The sequence below is a fragment of the Lepisma saccharinum genome, chromosome 25, assembly GCF_977018435.1.
Source record: "Lepisma saccharinum chromosome 25, izLepSacc3.1, whole genome shotgun sequence".
Lineage (NCBI taxonomy): Eukaryota > Metazoa > Arthropoda > Insecta > Zygentoma > Lepismatidae > Lepisma > Lepisma saccharinum.
The window spans coordinates 51,190,584-51,215,499 of NC_139253.1; the positions used below are offsets into that span (position 1 = coordinate 51,190,584).

At 37.3% G+C, this 24,916-nt stretch overlaps 1 protein-coding gene across 8 annotated transcripts in view; it reads right to left on the reverse strand.

The window, feature by feature from the left end:
* Positions 1 to 24,916, reverse strand: part of ZAP3 (protein) — a 245,671-nt gene that overhangs the window by 131,907 nt on the left and 88,848 nt on the right. For 7 of the 8 annotated variants that reach the window (XR_014440724.1, XM_083111269.1, XM_083111268.1 and 4 more), the window contains 4 exons: positions 19,528 to 21,042; positions 12,361 to 12,471; positions 3,772 to 3,918; positions 834 to 1,934 (listed from right to left, as the gene is read on the reverse strand). Coding sequence is in view for 7 of the 8 variants with exons in the window: in XM_083111269.1 (XP_082967395.1) it covers positions 834 to 1,934; positions 3,772 to 3,918; positions 12,361 to 12,471; positions 19,528 to 21,042 (2,874 nt within the window). In the remaining variant the exon portion in view is untranslated. The remainder of the gene's footprint in view (positions 1 to 833; positions 1,935 to 3,771; positions 3,919 to 12,360; positions 12,472 to 19,527; positions 21,043 to 24,916) is intronic. The other variant, XM_083111266.1, reaches the window with a different exon arrangement.

Here is a 24,916-nt window from a genome sequence, read left to right on the forward strand (position 1 = left end):
ATAAATGGGGTGGGTCTGTTATTAACCTGTTACAGAGTTACAAACTCACCCTGTAGAATAAAACTGAGAAGAGCAATTAGCAAAAACTAATAGGTTATTTCATTTTAAATACTCTAGGCAAATAGGGTATGGTGAATAAAATAAGTGCCAACAAATTACAATTTTATGAAGAATACATTTTTATTTTGAAGAATTTCCTTGAAGGTTTAAAGTCATAGAACTCAAATGCATGAAAACTTGCATTAACAATAATTTATCCGTACCAACTTGGTTCATTAAGCTGATTCCAATCACAACCAGTGCAACTTCCTTCATACAAATACTTTCATTTTAGTTCTTCAAATAGCCTACAACAATTCACGCAACTTTCTCCCTCAATATTCCAGATGAAATATCAAATATTACGAACTTTAGCGATTTGCACATTATTGCACATTCAGTAATTAAGATTTATTTACCGATGTGCTCTACTTTATCTTGTTGATGACAAATTACTTCAAAAGCTTTAAAATTAAAAATAATAGTACGTCCGCAGTTAACACGCAAAAGCATTATCAAAGTGAAAATAAAATATGTGGTTCATTTCTTTTGCTGTAATTATTTCCAATTGTGTGTTGATAAAAATTAATATATACAAACCTGAGAAACTTGATCCAGTTTATAATATATATGCATTCCAAATGTAATGCATTCTACAAACTATAAGCATAACTCACTTTCTTCTGCCACATAACTATAATAATGTAAAAATAAACACTGAAACATACATGCTTACACTTAGTGCTATGAATGAGAAAAAACACTTGAAAATTTGAAGTGATAATGGAACATACCTGACGGCCTCTGCCTTCCTGGAATGAACCATCTGGTTGTCTCTGTCCTCCTGGACCGAATCGTGAACCTCTTCCTCTGAAGCCAGCTCCACCTCCTCTATGCCAATTGTCAACTGGAGGCTGACCTGAAAATTGATTATTAGGTCCCCCCATGTCTTGCTGAAATCCACCTCTTCCCCCAAAACCTCTTCCCCTACCACCTCGACCACGTCCACCACGGCCTCTTCCTCGTCCAAAATTCTCTTCAGGACCCTGAAAATCCGGACCAGGGAAACCTCCACGTGGAAAATCAAGCTGTCCAGGATTTGGCTGACCTGCAAATTCAAGCAGACCTTCACCGCTGGCTCTGCCTTCTGGCGGGCGATCCCACCCTCTGTTTTGATTAAACAATGCAGGGTTTGGCAGAAGGGGAAGGCCCAACAGACTAGGTATGGTTGTCGGAGGTGCACCTAAAATGCTATGAGAAGGGGGGTCTGCAAGAAGACCAGTCCCTGCAATCATGGGATTTGAAGGTTCTCGGTCTGAAGGACCACCTTGAAAATGTCCTTCCCTAGGCTCTCCCTCACCCTCAGTTTCACGCTTTTTAGTATCATCTTGCAAGCCAGCGTTGGCATCACCTTCCTTGTGCCCATCTGAAGGTTCGTGTGATTCCGTAGCCAAATCAAGACCGGGGATTCCGAGCGAAGGATCTCTCATTCCCTTCTCATCCTTTTGTTTCTCACCTTGCTGTACCTGAACAATATCACTTTCGTTCCCTGACTTATCCTGAACCCCTTTCTCGTCCGCACCCTCAACAGAAGCTCGCGGCTCAGTCTCGGCCTCCCCTTGAGGTTTTTGAAGATCTGACTGCTGATCATGTACGTCAGGTGGTGGGTGTGTTTGAGCTAGTTCTGGATGTTGTTGAAACTGGTCAGGATAAAAACCACTTTGACCCATTCCTTGTCCATATTCCTGAGGTCCTGAACCCCAAGGACCACCTTGGTTTTGGAAATCTCTTGGAGACCCATAAAAGTCCCTTCCTCTCCCCCGTCCTCGTCCTTTGCCTCGACCGCCACCTTGAATTGGTGTGGATCTGGAGTCGGGATGAAAACTATCTTCATCCTGAAGAAGAACAAATCACTTTGAGAGCTTAGACTTTAACATTTTACAGTAGTAAACAAATTATAATATATGCTATACTCTACACAAGTACCCACGTCCATTTTTCCTCAAGTCATGTGCTCGCCTGCTAGGACAATAAAATTCTCCCATTAGGTAGTCAAAATTTGCAGAAAAATACGTGAAAACTTTGTAATTTACAAAGGAAAATCAAAACTATATTCAGTTTATTAAACCCTTTGATTATGCAGCATGGGGCAGAATGAACTCTTGACTTTGAAAGATTCGTTAATCTATAACTAAACAATAACATATACTGAAACTATTGTGAATTGAAAGAAGCAAGTTTGCCATTAATACAATATGAAAGTTACTTCTTCAAAAACAACAAAGGTTTCATTGTTCAACTGACTGATTGATTCACTTTATGGTGTTGATGTGCAGTAATGCAGCTGGAAGAATTTCTTTATAAGGCATTACGCATAACTCTGCCACTTAGCATTATGTCATTTAAATGCTGTTGCCAATGCATTTGCACCATATGCTCCTTCACAGAAGCAAGCTATGACACATACACACATGGCAATGAATTGTATTGTGTTCACTAAAGGGAGGATGGACGAAAGTCCTAATGACATGCCAGCAAGCTGAAGAAATCATCAAAAACAGTTAAAAATCTCATTTGAAGAGAAGTAAACAGAGCCAATAGAACAAAAAGAAGAAATTGTTCATGTTTCCTACATGGCTCAAATTTCAACACAAAAAGTATACATTATGTATTCATTAACATCTCCCTCACATTCAAATATAAACTTCCTGCATGCCAAAAATGTCCTAAAAGACTGCAACCACTGCAAATGTAGCTAGATACAAAACTAGGTTGGGCATCAATTGTGAGCAATGGAGCGGCTGCTGGGAAAGTATAACATTTCAGTGCAGAGGTCATTGACCCTACCATCAGGGTCATGGTAAGTTTTGACAATGGTGGTGGACACGTTTGTGGACCTGCCTAGTTTTCAGAGCATCCCATACTACACGACATATGCATCATTCAGGATTTGAACTCGAACCATCTGTGGCAAGACTGTGAATAAACCATTCAATCCACCAGACCAATGAGATGGTTTACGCATTATTCATGGATGTTTGCAACAATATTTACATGGCATTATTGTGTATTTTATACATATGGTTTACAATATACTGGTCTAAACCTAACATTAACTGTTAATTAACAAAAGAGTAAATAGCCATCATCCCTTTCCCGACTCAAACAAAGTGCCCTTTTGATATAACATTACAATAAAACTTCAGCGATTATTATGTCACAGCAATTATATTAAAACCACAAAAATAGTAAACAAATGAAGAATATGGAGAACAAGTAGTGGTGGTTGGGCTTTCTCTTGAGGTGTGGGAAGATGAACTTTTTCTACTAGTTGTCACCTACTTGCACATTCAAGATAACAAGTAGTGCATTGCCTTTTACACTAGTTGAATATTCACTGTAAGTTCTAGTTCTCAATAGGGAACAAGCGGAAGGGACCTTCCAGTAATCTCTTAATCAGTGGGAAAAAATAATCAGGAGAGCACTAAAACGAATTAAAAAATTTCTCAGATTTTTTTAGAAGACATTTACTGAAATAAGAACTTCCAGTCAAAACATACAATTTTACATGCAATAGAATTTACACGTGATGATTGTAGTATGCTAAAATACATTTTCCGTTCTGAAGTTTATGAATCTGTTCATGAAAACTAGCTTTTTAGAGTAGAATCAATGCTCCACAACATACAGACAGACTCACACAAAAGGTAAAAATACGTAAAAGAAATTTACCTGATTCTTTGGTCTTGGCATTGATTCCATGGGAGGAACAGGTGACTCAGGCAATTTATTCTCTCTCTTCCTTCGCATCTGTTCACGTCTCTGAAGAAGCTGCTCCCTCCAACTTTCCCACTTCGCCTCGTACTCTCTGTACTGGTTCTAGAAAAGAGAAATACAAATACACATTTAATAAAATACAATAGTTACACATTCCACTATTAATATAAATATTGTCCCTGTTCATTGAAGACTTGTAACTAACAACCATAGTTCTGACTCCACAGCACAAAGTCAAACAATGCCCTACAGTGTTAGGGAGAGTCATAATGGGTCACAGAAGTGAGATTTCCATACGTGTGACCGAGATTTGATCCCTGACAGTACAGCAACTATACCTAGTCCAGTCCAAGGACCAAGTACTTGCAGGGTCCTCACTCATTCTGACAAACCAAATTCAGTAACTTTTTCAGGTGCTTTAAAGACACTTTGAAAACCAGTCAACAATGCTTGAACATAGTAAGAAATAAGCATCAAGTTTTCTTCAACTCGGAAAATAAATGGACAAAAATACAATGCAAGAACATACGTATTTATGTAAAATATCTCCAGTCAAGAAGGTGTTTTCGTAGGTCCTTACAAAATTCCCGGACTTTTACATGCAATTTCCACTCTCAAGATCCATTTCTCCTGACTTTTCCATGTCGGTGGTACCCAAACTTTAAAGGCAGTCAAACCAAAATAGACCAACACTCAGGTGCCACTTCCAGACTAATATGTAACATTTAGATGTTCAAGTAGTTGACAATTAAGTCACTGAAATGTGTTTCAATAACAAAACGCCATATGCGAAAACTAGGTTTACGCGGGAAACATGCATATCTATGATTTTAGGACCACACAATGGAAATAAAATTGATATAACCTAAATTTATTTAAATATCCATTTATTTAAGCATTGATTGCTCTGTATAAAGATTTGAAAATCTGCACATATCACACTTTTAATCCTTGACTTTGCGGGAGGGGCTGGTAAATCCAGGCTGTAGAGCCTATAGCTCCTCGTTTTCCGCGTGCAGTACAAACCTTGAAAAACAGTAATAAATAGAGATTGATAATGAAAATCAGAGACTGCAAAATCTGGGATATCCTGAAGCTTGTACATAAGCTTAATACAGAAGGTCAACCCACGTATGTGTGTCCGATATTGGACTAGCACTTACCCTATGAAAATCCACGGGACCACCATCGGTTGGCCTCAATGTGATTACCGTGTCTCCTGGCAATACCCCTGCACTGTAACTTCCATTGTAGGAGGCTACGACGAAGTACAGGAAGTGGAATATTCTGCCATTCCTCCTGACAGGCTTTCCACAGGCCCCAGAGAGTGGTGACACGACGAGAGGAAAGTGCCCGTTTCAGCAGACCAAACCCACAGAAATCCATGGGACTCGCATCCAGTGACTTTACCGGTATATCATGAAATGGAATAGCCCGAATGCTGGTGTGTCTCGCCATCTGTTGCAGAAAGTTCTGGGTAGAATATGAGATGTATGTGATGAGGCCTTATCCATATGCACAGAGACTTGATTTACGACATTTCCAACAAACACAGCAGATAGTCTGTATATATTGGGGTCAGGATATGCTGCTGAAAGAACACAGAGTTGATTTTACAGTTTTTTGAGACCTGACGAATAGTTAACTTGCCTTGATATGTGTATCCCGCAACAACCAGAAATCCCTTCGAGAACGTTGCTTTGCAATGACGGACGAAATCTGGACGGCATTTTGCATCGCATGGAGTGTACGTTATGGCTCGAATTTTGCAACAATCTAATAGATAAATCCATACCTCATCTAGTGTGGCCACAAACTTCCACTTGTTCCCGGATAAATGGCGTTCCTGCTGTTGGTCGTTCTCTCACACCGATGGGTCTCACTGAGGTAATGTCCACGGCTTTTAAAAACCTTCCAGAGGTTTAATTTCTCACGCAGGGTGCGGTTCACAGTTGACTGGGCCACGTGGAATCCTGTGGCCATCACACGTTGCATCGGGGGGGGTTTCCTGTAGCGCCATTTGATGCAACTTCTGAGACACAGGTGGCATCACTGCAGTGCACGCTTACTTCCTCGTCCCCCTGGTGGGCGACTGAATAGCTGGAACCTCGTGGTTTTTATGCTGCTTGATTATGTTCTTGGTAGTCGTTGAACCCAAGATGCATCCATGTTCTTTGCACTGTTTCTGAATTTTTGACACAAATATTTGGCGTGGAAAAGTGCAACTACGTAGACCTCCTAAAAACTGTTCACCTTAGGAGCCATGATGCACAAAACACACACTTGCGATAGTGTCAGGATACTACAGGCTCTAACAGTCCTCCCGCGCTTTTAACAGCTTGGATCGGCCAATTCTGTGTGCAGGGGGTTCAAAATCTGACACATATACGTGGATCGACCTTCTGTAAATGTATAGAGTCTACTTTTAAGTCAATACAAATACATGGTGCTAAAAATTTAAGATGCAAACTTTGCTTCTTATGAATTAATTCCTTGTTATCAGAGGAGTTTCTAGCAATAAATAGAAAGCAAATTAATACTAAAAAGCAATAAGTTTTCAAAATTAGATTTCCTACTAGAATTAACCAGATTAAGGGTGATGCATGAACAGGTGTTCAACATCAGGAATACCTCATATGTGTATTGATAAGTCATTTTCATTTCAAATTTTATAAGGTGCAAGTTTCCTTATGCTAAGAAATTTCTTAGTAAGTACCAAGTTTGCTTTATTATACAAAGTTTGCTTTATTTTCTGAGATATGCCTAATTTTAATGTGAAGAATTTTCCCAGTTTTGAGTATTTAAAGGGTTATACCTTTCAACAGAATCAATATCCAAGTAATGTGCTTCGTCCTAATAGTGAGCTTAAATGCCCAGTAAACAAATTTTTGGGGTACTGTTGTTTAAGGCCAGCCGCACACCAGATCCGACATTATGCAACGTGTCACTTTTGTTGCATACCGACTCGGGGAAGGTTTAACATGGGGCTCTTATGGGCAGCTGCACACTCGATAGTCACGTTGCGACGGTTTGCGAATGTCTGGGGAATTTGGCATCACAAGGAGCAGCTTGCGACAAAACAATCTGTGCAACCGTGAATCCATTCAATTCAATCACAGACATCTAATTACAGGCCGGAAACTTCAAGCCAAAATTTCCAAACTGGGGGGCAGTATCATGGTGGCAATATTTTTTATTTAATTGCAAATTAAACGTGATTGTATTCTGACACAGGAGATCGCAGACAGAAAATCTGGATGACTAGATTAATGTTGGTGCATAAAATGTTTGTGTTCATCCTGTGCGAGGTACGGCACTTAAGAATTTGTGAACATAGATGATTGCTAATGCTCATTACATGGTTTTCTAACTTCTATCTACCAATAATTCCTTTAAGGGGAGAATAATGTTTATTGTCCGTAGGAATAATATTGTGCGTACGTTGTCGGAAATTGTGCAGTTCAGTGGCGTATTCCGAAAATTTGACCTGCTTTACTGCAACAATTCTTATTTATTGTGTATATTTATTACATAGAAATAAAACAATAAGAGAAGTCCGACAGCTTCAAAGCTTTCCCAGCGACATATTTAAAAAGTTGGTTTACTGGATTACCTCCAGATAACATGGGAGAACGTGCCACTGGTGCAGTTCAAAGTGTAAAGGTCATGTTAGTGACGTAAGCAATACATTTAAGGTAATACAAACACCTGATTCACAACTTATAAAATGATACATTAATTCTACATATAGCCTACATTGATGCATTGATTCAGCTGTAAACTGCTATGTACCGTTAACCCGTTTCATAATTATAAAAGACAGGCCTAGACCTATTTCATACATGGACGAAATCTGCTATAAGATTTTAGCTAACAAAATGACTCGTCATGTCGCTTTGTGACTCATCGTGTTGCATCCTGTTGAATCCGGTGTGCAAACATCCAATTTATGAAATTTCATATGATCAAATACCGGTAAGGAATGTTTCATTAACAAGTTATGCAAATATTCAATTATATTTACAAAATTGGGAGAGTTATAGATTCATATACACAGATGCATCAAAAAATAAAGAAGAAGTAGGATGTGCTTTTATTGACTCTTCAAATGGAAATATTAAAAAGTTTAGACTACCTGGAGAGTGTTCTATTTTCTCGGCAGAAGCATATGGAATATATCGTGCATTGATGTACATTAATAATATTCCAGATAAAAGGATATTAATATTAACAGATGCTAAAAGTGTTTTGTACAGTGTGCAATCTTCATATAAAAAGTTATATAAGGCATCAGCATTGGTACTTAGAAAGTTTTTAGTTTTAATACTAAGATTGAGATCAGGTCACATACGTTTAAATCACCATTTATATAAAATTAATTTAGTAAATTCACCTATGTGCAAGTGCAATCTAGATCAGGAAGATGCTCATCATGTTATATTTCAATGTCCACTTTATACCACTCAAAGGGAGATGTTATTCAAGAATCTAATAAAGAAGGGAATACCTCTTCCAACTTCTTTATCCTGTTTAATATCGTCACCAGATGTAACAATTGTATTTATCATTTGTAGATTTTTTCATGATATTAATATAGACATATGAAAATTGTAAATATTCAAAATGTGTAACTTGATATAATCACCAGATATAACAATTGTATTTATTATCAATTTTAAATTTGTATGATAATGATGTAGATAAATTATGTATAAGAAAACTGTATATATTCAAAATTTGTAATTTGTGTAACAGTGTCATGCATGACATATTTTTAGGACACTTGGTGTAGAGCTGGTATAACAGCTAAAACCAATAAAGTATGAATGAATGAATGTGCGGCTGCTCTAACCAAGATAATAAGGGCAGAAAAGAGACCAAAAAATGCATTTTCGACACTCTTTGTTGCCACATAACAATGGAAAGCAACAATGCCCCATCAAAACAATTGAATGTTTACAAGGAAACATGCAAAAACATTGTTGCGTTCCAAAGATACAACACTCCAAAGTTACTTATATTTTACTTTTCATGGAAAGTGGAGGGTATGACCTTGAGCTACAATATTTTCTGAAAGGGAGGAAAAATTCTTTCAGGGTTTCAAAATTGCACAATATTCATTTCTCATGACCTACTTCAACATAAAAGAAACTACCGTGATCAAAAAATACAACTATCCAAATATCACTTCTTTGTCTGAATTTCAAAAGACATCTGAACCTCTGTCGAAAGGGGCTTCCACTGCCAACGAAACCTGGTACCCCTTGATTACAAATCAGTAGCATTAACTCTTTCACTGTGGAATTTTGGTATGTTGACATAGCTCTGGCTGCGCAGTTTATGGGGAGAAATTTTCAGAATTGCATAAATTTGTAATAATAAAAAAAAGTATTCTAAAGTACTGATACGGATCCTACCATTATTTTTTTAACAAAGAACCATAGCCGGAAGACCCCTCGGTGTTATATTTTCATTGTTATTGAAGTGCATACAGTGGAGTGGGAAAGGAGGGGGAAAGGGGAGGGGGGTTGGTAAGGGTCAAATTCTTCCTTTTGATCCACTATTCATAAAAAAAAAAGTCAAATGTAGGAAGAGATCGCAAAATGAGGACTGACTACTAAAAGAAAATCTACGTACCCTCTTCTTATTTGAATATCCTGGGCATGCCACTGAGTGGATAAATGATCCTTGTTGGCATTGTTGTTTACATACACACGGCGGTAAACAATTATCATTTTGATCAGGACCAAAATGACTTATTTCTTTGGACAACAGTTCAAATGCCAGACACTAGATGGCAGCATGTTCTGATGATGCTTTTTCATGCAGGGTGACTTAGCTTGACATCAGAAGCAACGAGAATATTTGAAATCCCTTGCAGCAGCGAAAGAGTTAAGAACTACTCTAATGAGGAGGAGTAAATTATTTTTATTTTTTTAATATATTTTCTGTGGATGAAGGAATAAACACAATGACATGTCACTGTCTTTTCAAACACCTAGGACACTTGGCTTCATCGCATATGCTAATCACTTCCATCACAGAGGCTGACTTTGTGAGATCATCTTCATAATCTATAGTCTTATTCATATTTTGTATTTTTCTTATTTTGCATTGCTTTTTTGTGGCCTTTATGTTAATCATGATGAATAATGACTGGATGAAATTGATGATGTGGCATATTCACAAGAACATCACTGTCCAGACAGATATTGAACCGCAGATTCTTCAGTGGTGAGACTGCGAGTGGGTGCATCAATGTGATCAGCGGTACCTCCCTCCCCCTTCATGATTTTGATTTTTGTTATTTAGCATCTATCGCTTTTCTGCCACTTTTTTGCTAATTGCGACGATGAGGATGAGTGAGGATACGATCAAATTGATGATAGGACGCTCACAAATAACACTCATGTCCAGACTGGAATTTGAATCTGGGACATTTGGTGCCTTAGTGCACTGTGCTAACATTCCACTTCATGAAATGTCAACAAAGGTATTTTACACAATATAATAACCCCCAATTACACTACTTTCTATTTCAACAATGGTTTTCAATCGTCTGTTACCAGCCACACACACAAAGCAGAATCAATGGAGGTTCTCCTATGAACTTCCAAATCAGGAATTGCAGCAGTGTGAACTTAATAGGCTTTCCATCTTCCAACTAGCACCTCCATCCATAACATGGGAGTACATGTGACAGAACCAGCATTTCCAGCCAGATACCCCTCTAACATGCACAGAATACAAGATACATAGACCTTCCAAACCATTAATGGTACACCAAATATAAGAGGGGAAAGAACACAACTATTTTTCCAAAGAAAACAGCACAGAATATCAACCTTTCAAACAACACAGAACATACTAGGAACAGCTAGAAGACACTATGACATGCAAGAAAACCAGTCAGATATATTCACACAATGTTGTCAATGAAAAAATAAATGAAAATGGTTTGTAGTTCCAGATTTCCAACTTCTACAAAATTCAATTGTATTGAAATTATGTTTATTTCTATTTTGGCTATTTTCTATTACTTTCCTATCAATTTGGTTAATCATGACAATGTATGAATGATGATTATGTAGATGATGGGACAAACACAATGACAAACCCAAGGCTTACCCAGGGTTTAAACCTGGGACATCTGGCATTACAGCACAGTACACTGATAGCTCCTACACAGAGGCTGGGGGTATTGAAATGATAGATGCAAGGGTCTATATAATCTAAATCAAAATTTATCAATATTAGAATAAATGATTGCGAATTGGACCACCAAGTTCAACTTGTAGCATTAAAAAAACATCATGAATCTCTGCGTCGTTAGAAGTATCTTTCCTCTTTTGAAATGGAACAATACACTTAAAGCATTAACAATGTCTCCCTGGCATCTTTTGATGTCTTGAACATGTAATGAATGCCCTCATGGATCCAAATGCACACAAGGTGCTTCTGTTCCATTGTAACTGTCGCCACAACACCATCCCTATGCAACTTCCACTTCCCACACTCCACACATTCCTTCTACAGCAAACCACACATCACAGGCATCAAAATCCATAAATGATAACATTTGTGTCTAGTTTATTTCTTTAACACAGCAACTAATGAAGCAACTGACTGAGGAGCAGTGATGTTGGTTTTATTTCCATCTTTTCAACAGGATTTCATCAGGAAGCACGGAAATTGAACAATCAATGTAGGAAAGTGATATACATCTATGAATGACAGATTGGGATTTCACTGTATAGTAAAGTATTTGCATATACGTGCAATCAAAGCACTACTGGCCAAAAAAAAAAAAAATGTCGCAAAGAAATAGTGTACCAGCTGTGGGACCAAATACTTTCACATTAATATATCTTTGATGCAAGGCAGTAAGTGTTCACTTCTCTAAGGATTCAATCAAAATACATAAGCTCTCCTTTATCAGAGAAATAGCATATCTGTGAAGGCATCATATTTCTGATACATTACTTAGAGCCAACATGCATACCATGTGAAGCAATATACAGACTGACTAGTACTATAAACATTTACATTAAGCAGAAAACTAAACCAAACCACCACACAGATATTAAAATGCAAGATCAAATAGTAATGCAAACTACAGAAATAAAAGGAACAAATATCCCTTAAGATAAACATATGCATTTGCTACAAAGTAAAATAAAAGATAGCAGTTACTTCAGGTTTATATTATTGTGGGAGTGCCAGGATGAATCGTCAGATGATTTTAAAATAATGTTTTTGCATTCTCTTTGAAAATAGTAATACCAAAACTGTTGAATATCAAATTTTTTAACTCAACATTCATCTAAGCACATACGGTACACCACGTTGTTAGCTAATATTTCCCTACGTAATGATTATTAAAACAATTTTTTAATAATTGTTTGATTGTTAATGCATCTTTGGTGAAGGGATTTAGCATACAAATTCACAACAAAATTGCAAACTGTTGCGTCTCTACTTTTGCATGCACACTGCAGGAAACATGCCTTACTACAGAACGTGATCAATGGAAAGTGTCAATACCTTATCAGGATGATTTTTGTTTTCTTCTTTCCATTTATTAAATTGGGCTTCCCACTGCTGAAATTGAGCATCAAATGCTTTTTCTGCTTCTGACAATTCACCAGCACTGTCCTGGAACAATTAAAAACATGGAGAAATCATTAGGGTACAGAAAGGGAAGAAGAATCAAATGCATTCTCTTTTGTCGAAAGAATGGGTACTATGACCCGGGAACAAGACGAGTGGAAATTTTCCATGTTGCGAGACAAACTGTCGTGGAGAAAAACTGTTCTCGGAAAATGAAAATGACAAAAATAGAGGATCTTCAGAGTATCAAAAATTGATCACATACTACTTGACAATTTCCAAAATTGCAGAGAAGATATTTATTAAAAAGAAACTATTGAAGATTGCGGATTTAAAAAGCCTTTTTAGATGAAATGCAAAGCATTAAAATGTGATATTTGAAATTGTATATCACAACTGTGCATCAAAATGAAATAAGTGTCATAAAAAGATAATATGAAAAAGAGAGATGATATATAGAACTAAGCTCTTCCTAAGTTTAGCTTTGGTATGATACTAGGTGCAATTCCTTAATGTTCTGATCCTAGCTTATGTATTCTTATTCTTAAGAATAACATGGACTGGAATATTACAGATAAAAACAGTTTGAAAGGGGATACGAACAAGATAATGCCTTGCAAGTCACCTGGCAAAAGTCTTCAATACCATTATGTTCACTTTCCACAAGTGGCTATGGGTGTAACCATGAAAAGCATTCCCTGCTAAATGTCCACACCTTTCATAACAGTACCCAACTGCTACCTTCAACCATTATTGCAAAAGATTTATTCCATTATGAGCAGAAGCAGGTAAAAGTCATGCAGTAAGGATGATGCTGTTCTGACAACCTCCATAACAAGACCAGCATGCAAGTGTATTGTCCCTGTGAAAGAGGTGATTGTCTAATATCAAGAACTGTGGAGATAACTCTTTTTGAGTAACAACACACTACTTTTGTATTCCCTTCAGTGTACTCACATTCAAATTTCTGTTTCAGACATCTTTCATTCCAATGGTATACTCTGTGAGGTTCCACGCACATTCAATCTAATACAATACCCATTGTCATCAAAGGTGTGTACCATTATTAATTGATCTTCCCAAAAGATATCGCTCATGTGTATACATGAGAATTTTAGTAGTTCCCCCAACTTGACCATAAGTACTGTAACAGTACTGCTCTTTCGCAGTTCAACATATTACAGTTTTATCAAACCCAGTGATGATATATCTACATCAAACAAATTTCTAACCACAACTGTTTGCAGCACTTCACCTGAAAATTGCTAGCTGGGGGGTGGCTTGGATCCTATTGGGGGGATGCTCCTATGGTTTAACAATCACATACCTGGGAGGGAGGGATACTGTGTAAAAATGTTGCTAGCTGGGAGAATACCATCCCCCACAACTCCCTCACTTCAAGCACCGTCTTCATATCACTGTACCAAATACAATGAAAACACACATCCCCGTAGGACAAACCATTACTATCAACCATGGTCAATGTTCTCAAACTTAACACATGTGTAGCACATATTGTACACATTTTATTAATGTGTTTTAAGTACCCAAATTCCATAAACATCAAAAGCAAACACTCACCAGACAAAATAGACAAATACTCTTCACCACACCAGTGTAAGGACATGTTTCCAAACTAAACATTACCATAAATACATTCCAAACATACACAAATGTAATAATGCAGAACTCTTCAATTTAACTAAGCAGTATGCCAGCAAGTAATATGCATGTAAAATGAAGCTTTGATCCACAAAACATTATGGAACTTCCATCTTTCTAATGCATGGGTCGATAATGATTTTGTTAAAACAAACATTCGGCTGGTAGATATTTCTCGAACCAAGAAGGGTTGTCACATGGAATGTGACTTTTAGAAACTACTACTAATGTTCGGAGATACTCGTTTCTATTGCTACATGAGCCTTGAAGTGGGTAATTAGTGAATAGTTACTGTATTTGATTGCGGGCTACATTTGGGGAGTGTCCAAGATTAGAAGCATACTATTTGTGTTTTTTAATGGATATTAAAAATTCTTAAATTACGTAGTCTTCTACTACTTGATAAAGCAATTTTTTTTTATGACCATAGGCTTATAGCTTCATTGGTACTGAACAAAACTACGTATGATTTGTAACTATTATGTATGATTTGTAACTATCATTCAGAGTTTCAGATATATTAAATTTCATGTAAAACAGTATCAGGGTTGCTACGTTTTTTTGATTATGAAAGTCCCCGACATTTCCAGTCCAAAAATCAAATTTTTCCAGACATTTATCACCATGAATTTTGCTTTTGAACCTTGTGTTCTTCAATTAAATATACACAATCCGTTAATTAATATTTTTTTCTTTTTTAGCAAATTTCATTCTACACACACAAGAACACGTGAAAATTTGAAGAGTAAAATGTAAAATTACAATCAGCATCAAATGTATTGGGTGCTACAATCACATGCATCTTGCCTTCAGGCTAAGGTAACAGAGGTACACTATTTCACCATAACAGGTCTCCACAATATAAAACTGAAAAGTTCATAACCCATACACAATTTTTTATTTTCTGGCAAATTGTAAGTGTCGTGGAAAATGCTGCTTTTTTGCTTACATTTGTAAGTACACAGCATCTGGAGAAATTATTGTTGCATGTCGGAATTATATATGAAATGCCAACAAGACTAAGATCTATAAAAAAATAGACGATAACCTCATCTCCACCAACCTTTCCGATAATGATCATATTGTCAATGTACTTTAGTTATCAATCAGATACCTGGACTGCAAGGTTTACTTTGATATTATTTCTAATATGAATATAAAAGTGAAAATTACAGAAATTTGAAGGAACCATAATTTGGCACAAGACTGAGAATCATAACAACAAAAGAAACAATTTACTAAACTGAATCCCTTTTGGGAGTGGAACCACAAGAACCGAATCCAGAAGTGGAAGTGAACTGCTTGTTCATTTTGCAACTCTTTCTCTTGCAGACTCCAAAATGCATGTAAATTCCAGACGACCTGCAAAATTTCCTGACATTTCCCTTTCTCTCCAGGTTTTCCAGACATGTAGCAACCCTCAGTACGGAATTTCAAATTTCCTGCTGAAACCATACTGGGCTTCGGTGTAAATACCATGAAAACTGCTTGGGCATCTAAGGGTTAAATGAATAAGTTAGGTATATTTTTAAAGTCAGATTTTTCTCTAGAGGGATCCATTTATTTTGCTACAGAACTATCCAACAGCTAACATGTACAAGTTTAGTCATTCCTTCAAAACAGTTTTTAGCTCTGGAAGCTTTTCCTGTTTATTTGTTAGCTCCAGGTAGTAGATTAACATAAGAAATAAATTTCACATTCTGATTCCTGTCAATAACATTTTTATTTAACATTTTCAAAATTGCAAACTAGTTTCCAAGATTAATATTTAAAGAAAGTACATAATGTTGATTGTCGAACATAGGTTTCTGTCTCAAAACAATTAAAATATAGTGTTTATGTTAGTGTCACAAAATTTTTGTTGTGTTTTTCAAAATTCTCAACTTTTATGTAACAAATGAATCACGAATGTATTATTGGCATTGGAATTCTCAACATTTTGATATCTGCAATGTTGATATGTGCTATAATTTTGTAACTTCTATTCTTTTCTTAAAAATATAGCATACAAATTTGGAGAAATATACTCCAGCAAAGATTTCATTAGTTAGCATCACAGTAGTTGTGGCCCACCAGATGCTATGTTTCTTCTTTAAGACGTATCTAAGGTATCTCCACGAAGTAAAAGTGTAGTGGAATCACACACAAAAGAACCTGAAAAACCTGAAACTCCTGTGCATCATACTCCTGTATGGAGGGAAGGGACAGAGTGGAGCATGCTTCCTTATGGCCTGAGTTGAACGGATGAAGGGAAAGGTGTGAGAAGGATTTTGACTGAAGGTTCTTTTGTTTGTGGTCTGTCTAAAATTATTTTCTCACATTTTCTTCATAAATTATTGTCAGTTTTCCCTTTACTGACAAAAAGGAAATTGAATTAATTTGTGCATATTTATTTAATAGTTATTTGTATGGTATGTGAAGCACTTAGTGAATAAATTAATCCCTTTCCAAACTGCTGCAACAGCTTACCATATCCATGATTTCACTGTCTTGATAAGAAATGAATCATTTCTGATTTGTGTGGTTTATCATTTGTATAGCTTTGTATTGGAATTCTAATTTGTAATGCGCAGTTGATTATTCATTCACTGGGTGTACAAATTAAGTTATTTTACTGTTTGAAGTGCTTTTCATATTTATTTTAAACATCCATGCGGGTGATCATTCCATAAAAATTTCTCTATCTTGAAAATATGTTGTCAAGGTACATAAATGGAACACTAAAATGCCAACTGTCTACCTATGGTGTGTCCATGGATTTAAAAAGAGGGATGATGTAATAATGCCACATTATGATTTTCTTTTCAAGCAGTTTGTAGTATATTTCACTCTATTATCAAGCATTTGACATTCTGTGCCAAAAAAGGGCCAAAATCCGCACACCCTAACAGAACAATTTCACATTTAAAAAGTAAAATTTTCTCAACCAGTGATATCTGTAGTTGTGGTGGTATAGTTTTGTCTTAACCCTTGGAGATCATGTTATTTAACACCCAATGTGTACCAAGAGGGGTACAAAATGGACTACAGTGGTTCCGGCCAAAGAATGGACTTGGAATTGGAAATTATATTTTTCTCTTTTCTGTCGAAAGCCATGGAGAGTCACGTGAACCTCGTGGTATTCTGCATTGCCAAATTTTTTGTTTTGGGTAGTTTTTGAAACGAAGCCTAACGATTGCCGCCACGTAGCATTCGGATTCCCTGCCTCTCCCTGAAACGTAAGCAAATGGGATTGCCAGATTGCCAGACACAGTGGTTTAGTTGGTATGGCATCTGACTCTCATGTGAGTATGAATGATTTCAAGTGGCAATTTTTCGAACAATATCCCTGCACAATGTGGCTGTGGGGCTCACCAAGCCTCATAATCGATAGGTACTTGGAGGCAACCATGGAAGGTAAAGATGATTATAGAATGGTGACGATCACATCACCTGTATTGACGCTGTTCATAATGTGAGACACTGATTGTCCAACAGTCTCTGTGTGTTTCCACGCTACAGTTCAATTGCACACGAGATAACTTTACCTTTTTACCTTATATACACTTCACTAAAAAAAAAAAAATCTCATACATATATATATAGTTTTATATAATGTTCACAAATGCATGTTCCTATTTCCATCCACGCATATTATAAATGTCTGCTGAAGTGAACTACGGAGACTGCATACAAATCAAATACAGGTCATACAAACCTATGAAGCAGTACTACCAACTTCTGTGAAAAAATACATTGTACCGTTGACCACTAAAAAAGGACATGGAATTCTAGGTGGTATACACTTGGAACCTCGATAGAAAAACAGTTTCTTAAAAACACAATATACTCCCCTGCCTTTATTGCAGTCTTCCTCAATTGTACACTTTGTTCTTAGAAGTGTCTTATTCCGTTAGTATTTGCAAGCACACACCATACAATTTGTGCAACAATTTTAATTGATTCTTTAAACATTTGTCATGACAGGTTTGGTAGATTTGGTTTACTTCACTTTTCTGCCATTTTTGGCTAATAGTGAAGATGAGGATGACTGATGATATGCTGAAATTGATGAAGGGACACTCAAAAAGATCACCCATGCCCAGGTTTGAACCTGGACTCCCTGGCACCACAGCATGCTGTACGAACTACTCTGCCAAGGAGGTCGGCTGTCATGACTGAATACTGCAAGTTCATGTATATATCTATGTTAGATGTCAATTTTTTATCAAACTGTACATAATACCTCAAGGAATCTCACGGTTCACTTAATTTAAAAAGTAAATACAAAGATTTAAACACATGGGTTAGAGAAGTAAAAGTGGCAACTATTTATTTACAAATGATATACAAGAGATACCTCTGTTAAACTTTTACAGCCCTTCGATGTAATCACCAGAATTGTGCATAAACCCTTGCCAGCAATGTGGAAGTCGTAGTATACCTGTAGCAGCGCCTGATCTGTTGATGGTTCGAATGGAGCAGTTTATTGCCTGAAAAATCTCGAACAGTTCGGAAGCAAATGTCACAAAGTGGTTCCATTATCTTAAGGATCGAATGAAAGACACATGTCCGGGGAGTATGGGGGATGGTAAAGCACCCCCGACAAATCAGCCAAAGGTTCAGCTACACCCGAGCATTGTCCTGCAAAATGATGGGAGGATTCAGCAGAAAGTGGTGCCTCTTCTTTCGCAACGCAGGTAATGTTCTAAAAATGAACAGTAATATTGTGCATTGACGGTCTGTCCTTGAGATATGGTATGCATTAAGATAACACCGTCACAGTCCTACACGAGAATCACAATAACTTTCTCATTAATGGGGTTCTAACTACACAACAATAGACCACCAACTCCAACGATACTCAATTAATTTTGTCACTGCCCGTGCACCTAGTGTTGGAAGGAAGAGTCAATTTAAAGGGAGGTAGATTAAGTATCAAATTAATGTGTGGTATAAGAGAGAAGCACCAGTCCCCTTTCATGGCGTATATACAGCACTGTTGCCACTATTAAATCTCGAACCCGCGCACATTATCCTATACTTTCATCGAAAAGCTACATATTACAATTTTACAAGATCTATCTACGTACAATTCCAGAATGAACATGAGACTTACAGCTTTATTTTCTATCATTAAAATATACTGTTGATTGTTTTCATCTGATTGATAGTTTCCCAAATAATTTTTCTCCCTTTAATTTTCACTCTGATTTTAAGACCATATTTATAGCTTAGGAACATAGAAAATTAAAAGAAAAAACACCCTCAAAATAATGATTCAAGAATCAACTTGTGACACATTATTTACTTCTGTAGAATATTATTTATCATCGGGTTTCATAAAAAAAGAACAAATTTTGCACCCCTCCCCTATACACATACGACTGGACATAAGTGTGCAAACACGCACACTACATTTTTGCATATAAGATAGGGAAGAGAAAAGAAAATTCTTACCTTCCTCACGCGGGTGACTTCTCCTGGCTCCGGACGTTGTTGCTGCCTCTCAAACCCAGGTCCAAACCCTGGACTTTTATCCTGGGGCGAATCTTGGTTTGGGCCTTGTCCCCATCTTCCCTGTCGTCCACCTCGAGCCTGTCCTCCACGCCCTCTACCACGACCACCACGGCCACCAAAGCCTCCACGCGCACTGTCCGGTTGCCCTCCCGGAGGACTGCCATGAGACCCTTCAAACTGACCCTGTCCACTTTGATTACCGAACTGAGAAGAAAACTGACTGTCCCTACCCCCTGGCTCAGATTTATCTTCCGAGCTCATATGTCCACCATATCTATCTCCGTACATGTTGCCTCCATACGAGTCACCATGGAATTTCTTATATGGTCCCCCCTCAGAATTTCCAAACTGATCTGGATTACTACTGCTCTGATCTTCGGCACTTCTCTTATTTCCGTAAGGGGTTTCTTCTTGTGAGCTTGCACCATAACCTCCGAAATTATCTTCTGGCCTCTTGTAGTTGGCGTTGCCATACTGTGCAGTGTTGGTGTCTGCACGTGGCGGTGGTGTTCCGTAAGGTGCAGTTGACTGAGAGGCACTGTAGCCCCCTGTTGCTTGTGGGTTTGGATAACTGCTGCCTTGGGTATTCCCGTAAACACTGCCTTGTGAGCTTCCATATGCATTCGGTGCACTACCGTACATACCCGTTGGTGGTGCTCCATACGGTGGAGCTTGTGGTGTACCGTAAGTACCACTAGGAGGAGCTCCATAAGGATTTGCCGGAGGCATGCCATATGCACCTGCTGGCTGTGTTCCTCCATACGGAGCATTCTGAGCACCACCATATGCACTTCCATACCCATATGCGGTTGGTGGTGGCATAGCATATGCATTTGCTGATGCCCCGTAAGGGTTTGCTTGCGAAGCCGTGTAAGGATCTGGAGGAACTCCCGGTGGTGGTCTTGCGTATGGTGATTCATCAGTCTTCCCTGGTGCAGCTGCACCCTGGGGTCCTCCGTACTGATCTCCTGCAGAATCACCAAAACCTGCTCCATATGAACTCGAGCTATTTTTCTGGGAGTCTCCTGAGGCATCACCATAAGACTGGGGTGCAGCACCATATGAAGCAGGGGGTGCGGACGATTGAGCAGAAGCTTGTGTTGACGTGCCGGTAGAACTAGATGTAGTTTGGGTAGTCCCACTCTGCTGCTTTTCCAAAGACTGCGGATCCCCGGAACTTTGCTTGCTAACATCATGTCCCTTGCTCTGCTGTGTTGCTTGCGAATTTGAAGTTTGAGACACTTTGCCAGGTTGAGAGGTATAAGAGGAACTAACATCGGTTGTTGGCACCGCTGTAGTTGCTGTATTGCCCCCGGCTCCAGATGACTTGCTGGCATCCTCTGGAGGTGGTGGTGGGGGCTTGTCTGGTGGAAGTGGTGGAGGAGGATTGCTGTATCCTGAAGGATCAACAGCTCCGGCACCCTGAGCTTGCGCTGCACCTAATGCTTCTTGATACTGAAAAGATAAATTTACATCAAATTTAATATTTTGGAAAAATGTTATGTTATTACAAGCACAACATTACATGTAAAACAAAAACTTTAAAATATGAACAGATGATTTTTTCTACAAAACCTGTTGTTCCTTAGATTAAAGAGAATATATTATTTGTTTTGAGGTTCATAAAAAAGATGCTTTATAAAAATTGGGCACAAGCATGGATGGACAAGGTCGAAGAGAATTCTTCACAGGGGTAGACAAAGCTGAAAATAATTCAGGTGCCAGTCCCTTTTTCTCAGGAGCAATTTTATTTTATTTTTATTTTTGTGCAAATACAGGCTAAGAAAGCCATGATTCCAACTAAGATAAAACTGCATCTTTTAATTTCATTTTCGTTATTTAGCATCACTTTTTGGCCACTTTTGGCTCTCATAATGATGGCCTTAAAATATTTAATTTATTCATTAATACAAAATTGGATAAAAAGTAATTAATTCTTACACCAGAGTGGCACCTTCATAAAGAAGGGTCTACCAGTAACAACATATGTAGCTATCAATACATTCTAATATACCGCCAACTATACTATATCGCTGCAGGTTTTGAAATTCGGCTAGCAGCAGTGCAAAAACTTATAATGGTAAGTTTATTATTCTGATTTAGTGATACAGAAAACACAAAAACATATACTGTAGTTGTTATTAAAAAAAAATTGAACTGGATTTGAAAATTCAGGTGCCATGGCAACTTTGCACCCTGTATTTTTCTACCCTTGATCCATCATATTTTTAGTGCCATTGGGTCAGTAATTGAAACCACAAATTCTTACTTGATAATTACAATGTCAGTAATAGTAATGGGTAGCAGCCATAGGCGTAGCTACGGGGTGTGCCGGGTGTGCCTAGGTACACCCTAATGGCCTGCTTTATCAAAGAGAATTAAAGACAGATATTTCAATGAGAGAGAAAATAAGCGGCAGTTTGTAAGAAGTTGAAAATGTCATTACTTAGTACAAACGAGTGCATTATCGCTGATGAAACTAGTGTCTATAGATTTTCGATTTTTTTTATGTCATTGGAGAAAGAAGATATTTACTGCATTCTACTCTGTACTGCAGCGCCTTTCTTCTATATGTGTCACAAGCTGCAAGCTTACCCAAATTAAAACTAAATTAAGAGCAACTCAGAAGCAGGAAAGAGTGGAAGCCCTGCTCTTGCTATTTGTGGAACAGGAAAAAGCTTAGTCTATTGATGTAAATGAAGTTATTGATGAGTTTAAGAACATTGTAACTTCTGACAGACGTCTCTCGTTATAGATGACGTGTATTTTGATGTATTTGTTTGTAATATTTATGAACATTTTGTGTGTGTGTAATTTCTATGCAATTTGATTTTTTCTACTACATATATTCAGAAATTTTCAACACTGTCATTAAGTGAATTTATATTTCTTTACAAACATCGGTGCAGTTAAAGAGCCAAGTGATTGTGTTGAAAACATGCTATTATCATTTTGTTCATTGTGCAAACCCAAATATATAGTTCTAGATACGCCAATGGTAGCAGCACACTACCACCACCACTACACCCTTCATACGAATGCAGATTTACCAAACATTAAGGCAATTTTAAACATATCAGCTAACACAACCCAGAGGTATTTGGCAATTTTTCAATAACAACTGCAGTAGCCAGATTTACATCATCAACATCGAGTTGTTCTGTTTTACTCCAGAACATTAAATAAGCACAATGGAGGGTATAATGCCATAGCAAGGAGTTGGTACAATGTATATAGGGCTTGCAATCAGGGATCGCAACAGAAATTCATTTCAGTTTGAGTTGTAGTTCGGGTCAGACTGAAATCACTCCTCACTTTATCAGTTCTAATTCCACGTTGGCAATTTCTATTCCAGCCCAGACGAACCAAAACTCGAAGCTCCTCACGCAAAAGAATTCTGGTTCAAACAACTTCAGAAACCAGTTTCAAGGTTTGAGATTACAGGCCTTGCCATGTCGATGGCATCCGGAATAATGGTTCAAGCGACTGAAATTGGTCAAACTACTGCACAGAATGAGTTCGACCTTCAGAATGAGAGAAAGCTGTGATGCACGTAGAGGAAAAGCGATTCAGTGTGTAGAGGACAAAAGATCAAGCCGTTTCATTCGAAGCACTCGCTGGTGCCATATCTAACTTTATTTTTTAAATTTCAAGATAGAAACTTGAAAATCAATGTGCTGGTTATGTGTGCTACATTGAATATAGCTAAAGGGAAGAGTTTAAAGTAATTGGAAATGCAAGTTAGCAATTTTAGCCTTTTAATTTTTGAAGGTAGAAAGTTGAAGATAAGAATGGTGGTTATTTATGCTACTGTGAATACAGCCAAATAGGAAAGTTTTTAATAATTGGAAATGCTGGGTTGTCATATCTAAACTTATTTTTCCTTTAACTAGTAAGTTGAAAATCTGTATGCTGGATATTAATGTTACTGCATATATAACTAAATAGGAATGTTTTACAACAACAAAAATGCTGGGCTGCCAAATTTTGTTTTAATTTTTCGTGGTATAAATTTGAAAAGCAGTATGCTGGTTGTAGACCTATGTCCTACTTTGAATACAGCAGATTTTCAAAATTTTAAATGGAATTAAATAAAAGGTTATTATATTACTTTTATATTTTTGAAGCTATGAAGTAAAATCAGAATTTAATGGTTATTTATGCTACTGCGAAAACTATTCATTGGTGGTTGTTATTTTGCGTCAGTTTTCTGCCACTTTTGACTAATCACGACGATGAGGATGAGTAATGATATGATGACGGAACACTTACAAAGAATATCCATGCCCAGGGCAGGATTCTCACCTGGGACCCCTAATGTCATAGCAAGCTGTAGTATTCACTCCGCAACGAAGACGAAAACAGAGAAATAGTGAAGATAAAAAATACAGAAATGCTGGAATGCCATTTTAATTTTTGAAGCAGAAACCTGGAATTCGGTATGCTGGTTACTTATGCTGATGTGGTTATAAGAAAATTGGAACAATTTGGAAAAAAAACTCAAATACAGGTTGCTATATGTTTAACTTCCTGAATCCAGGAAACTGAAAACTGTGTACTGCTTATGGTTGTTATGACTAACTTACTTGAAAAGTAGAGCCGAAATATGCATGCTCCGAGAATATGGCATCCCTGATAGCGTAGTGGTAAGGTTCCGATCTTGTAATCAAGGGGTCATGGGTTTGATTCCTGGTTGAGGAACATTGCACAGTGGTTTGGATTCCACTTAAAACTGTAGGTCCAGTCCTGATTAGTCTATTTGTGCATAAAGTGGACTTAAAACAGGAAAAGTGAAATTGAACCTTGTACTTACATGAAAGGACAATTAATCAATATGTATTACAATTACACACAGAAACAAAATACTTGGTTTTGTTTTACATATATTTTTTTGTAATTCTTTCTTCTCTACATCTCCATTCTCTTCTTGAAGAGGTTTAAATGAAAACTCAATATAATTTCCTTCCTTTAATTATTTCTACTCAAATATTTTCTGCCAAAACTTTGGATGCACATGTTTTATCTAAAACAAATATAGCACTTATATTACTTCCCAACTAAAAATAAATCCTAAACTTCGAATTTTGTTCAAAATTGAATATCAATTTCGGCCATAAATTTCAGCCATTTTGATTGAGATGGTGCAAAAATGCACACAACATAAAATAATGTTTGAAATGTACTGAAAACAATGTTGTTTACCACAGCTTTCTATCATTTTTCTTCGCTGAGCTATCATAATTATTCAACTGTCTGCAAAATGCCAAAAATACCCTAAGTCAGGGGGGAAAAAATCAAGTTCTAGAAAAATAAAGCCTGCTTTGAACTA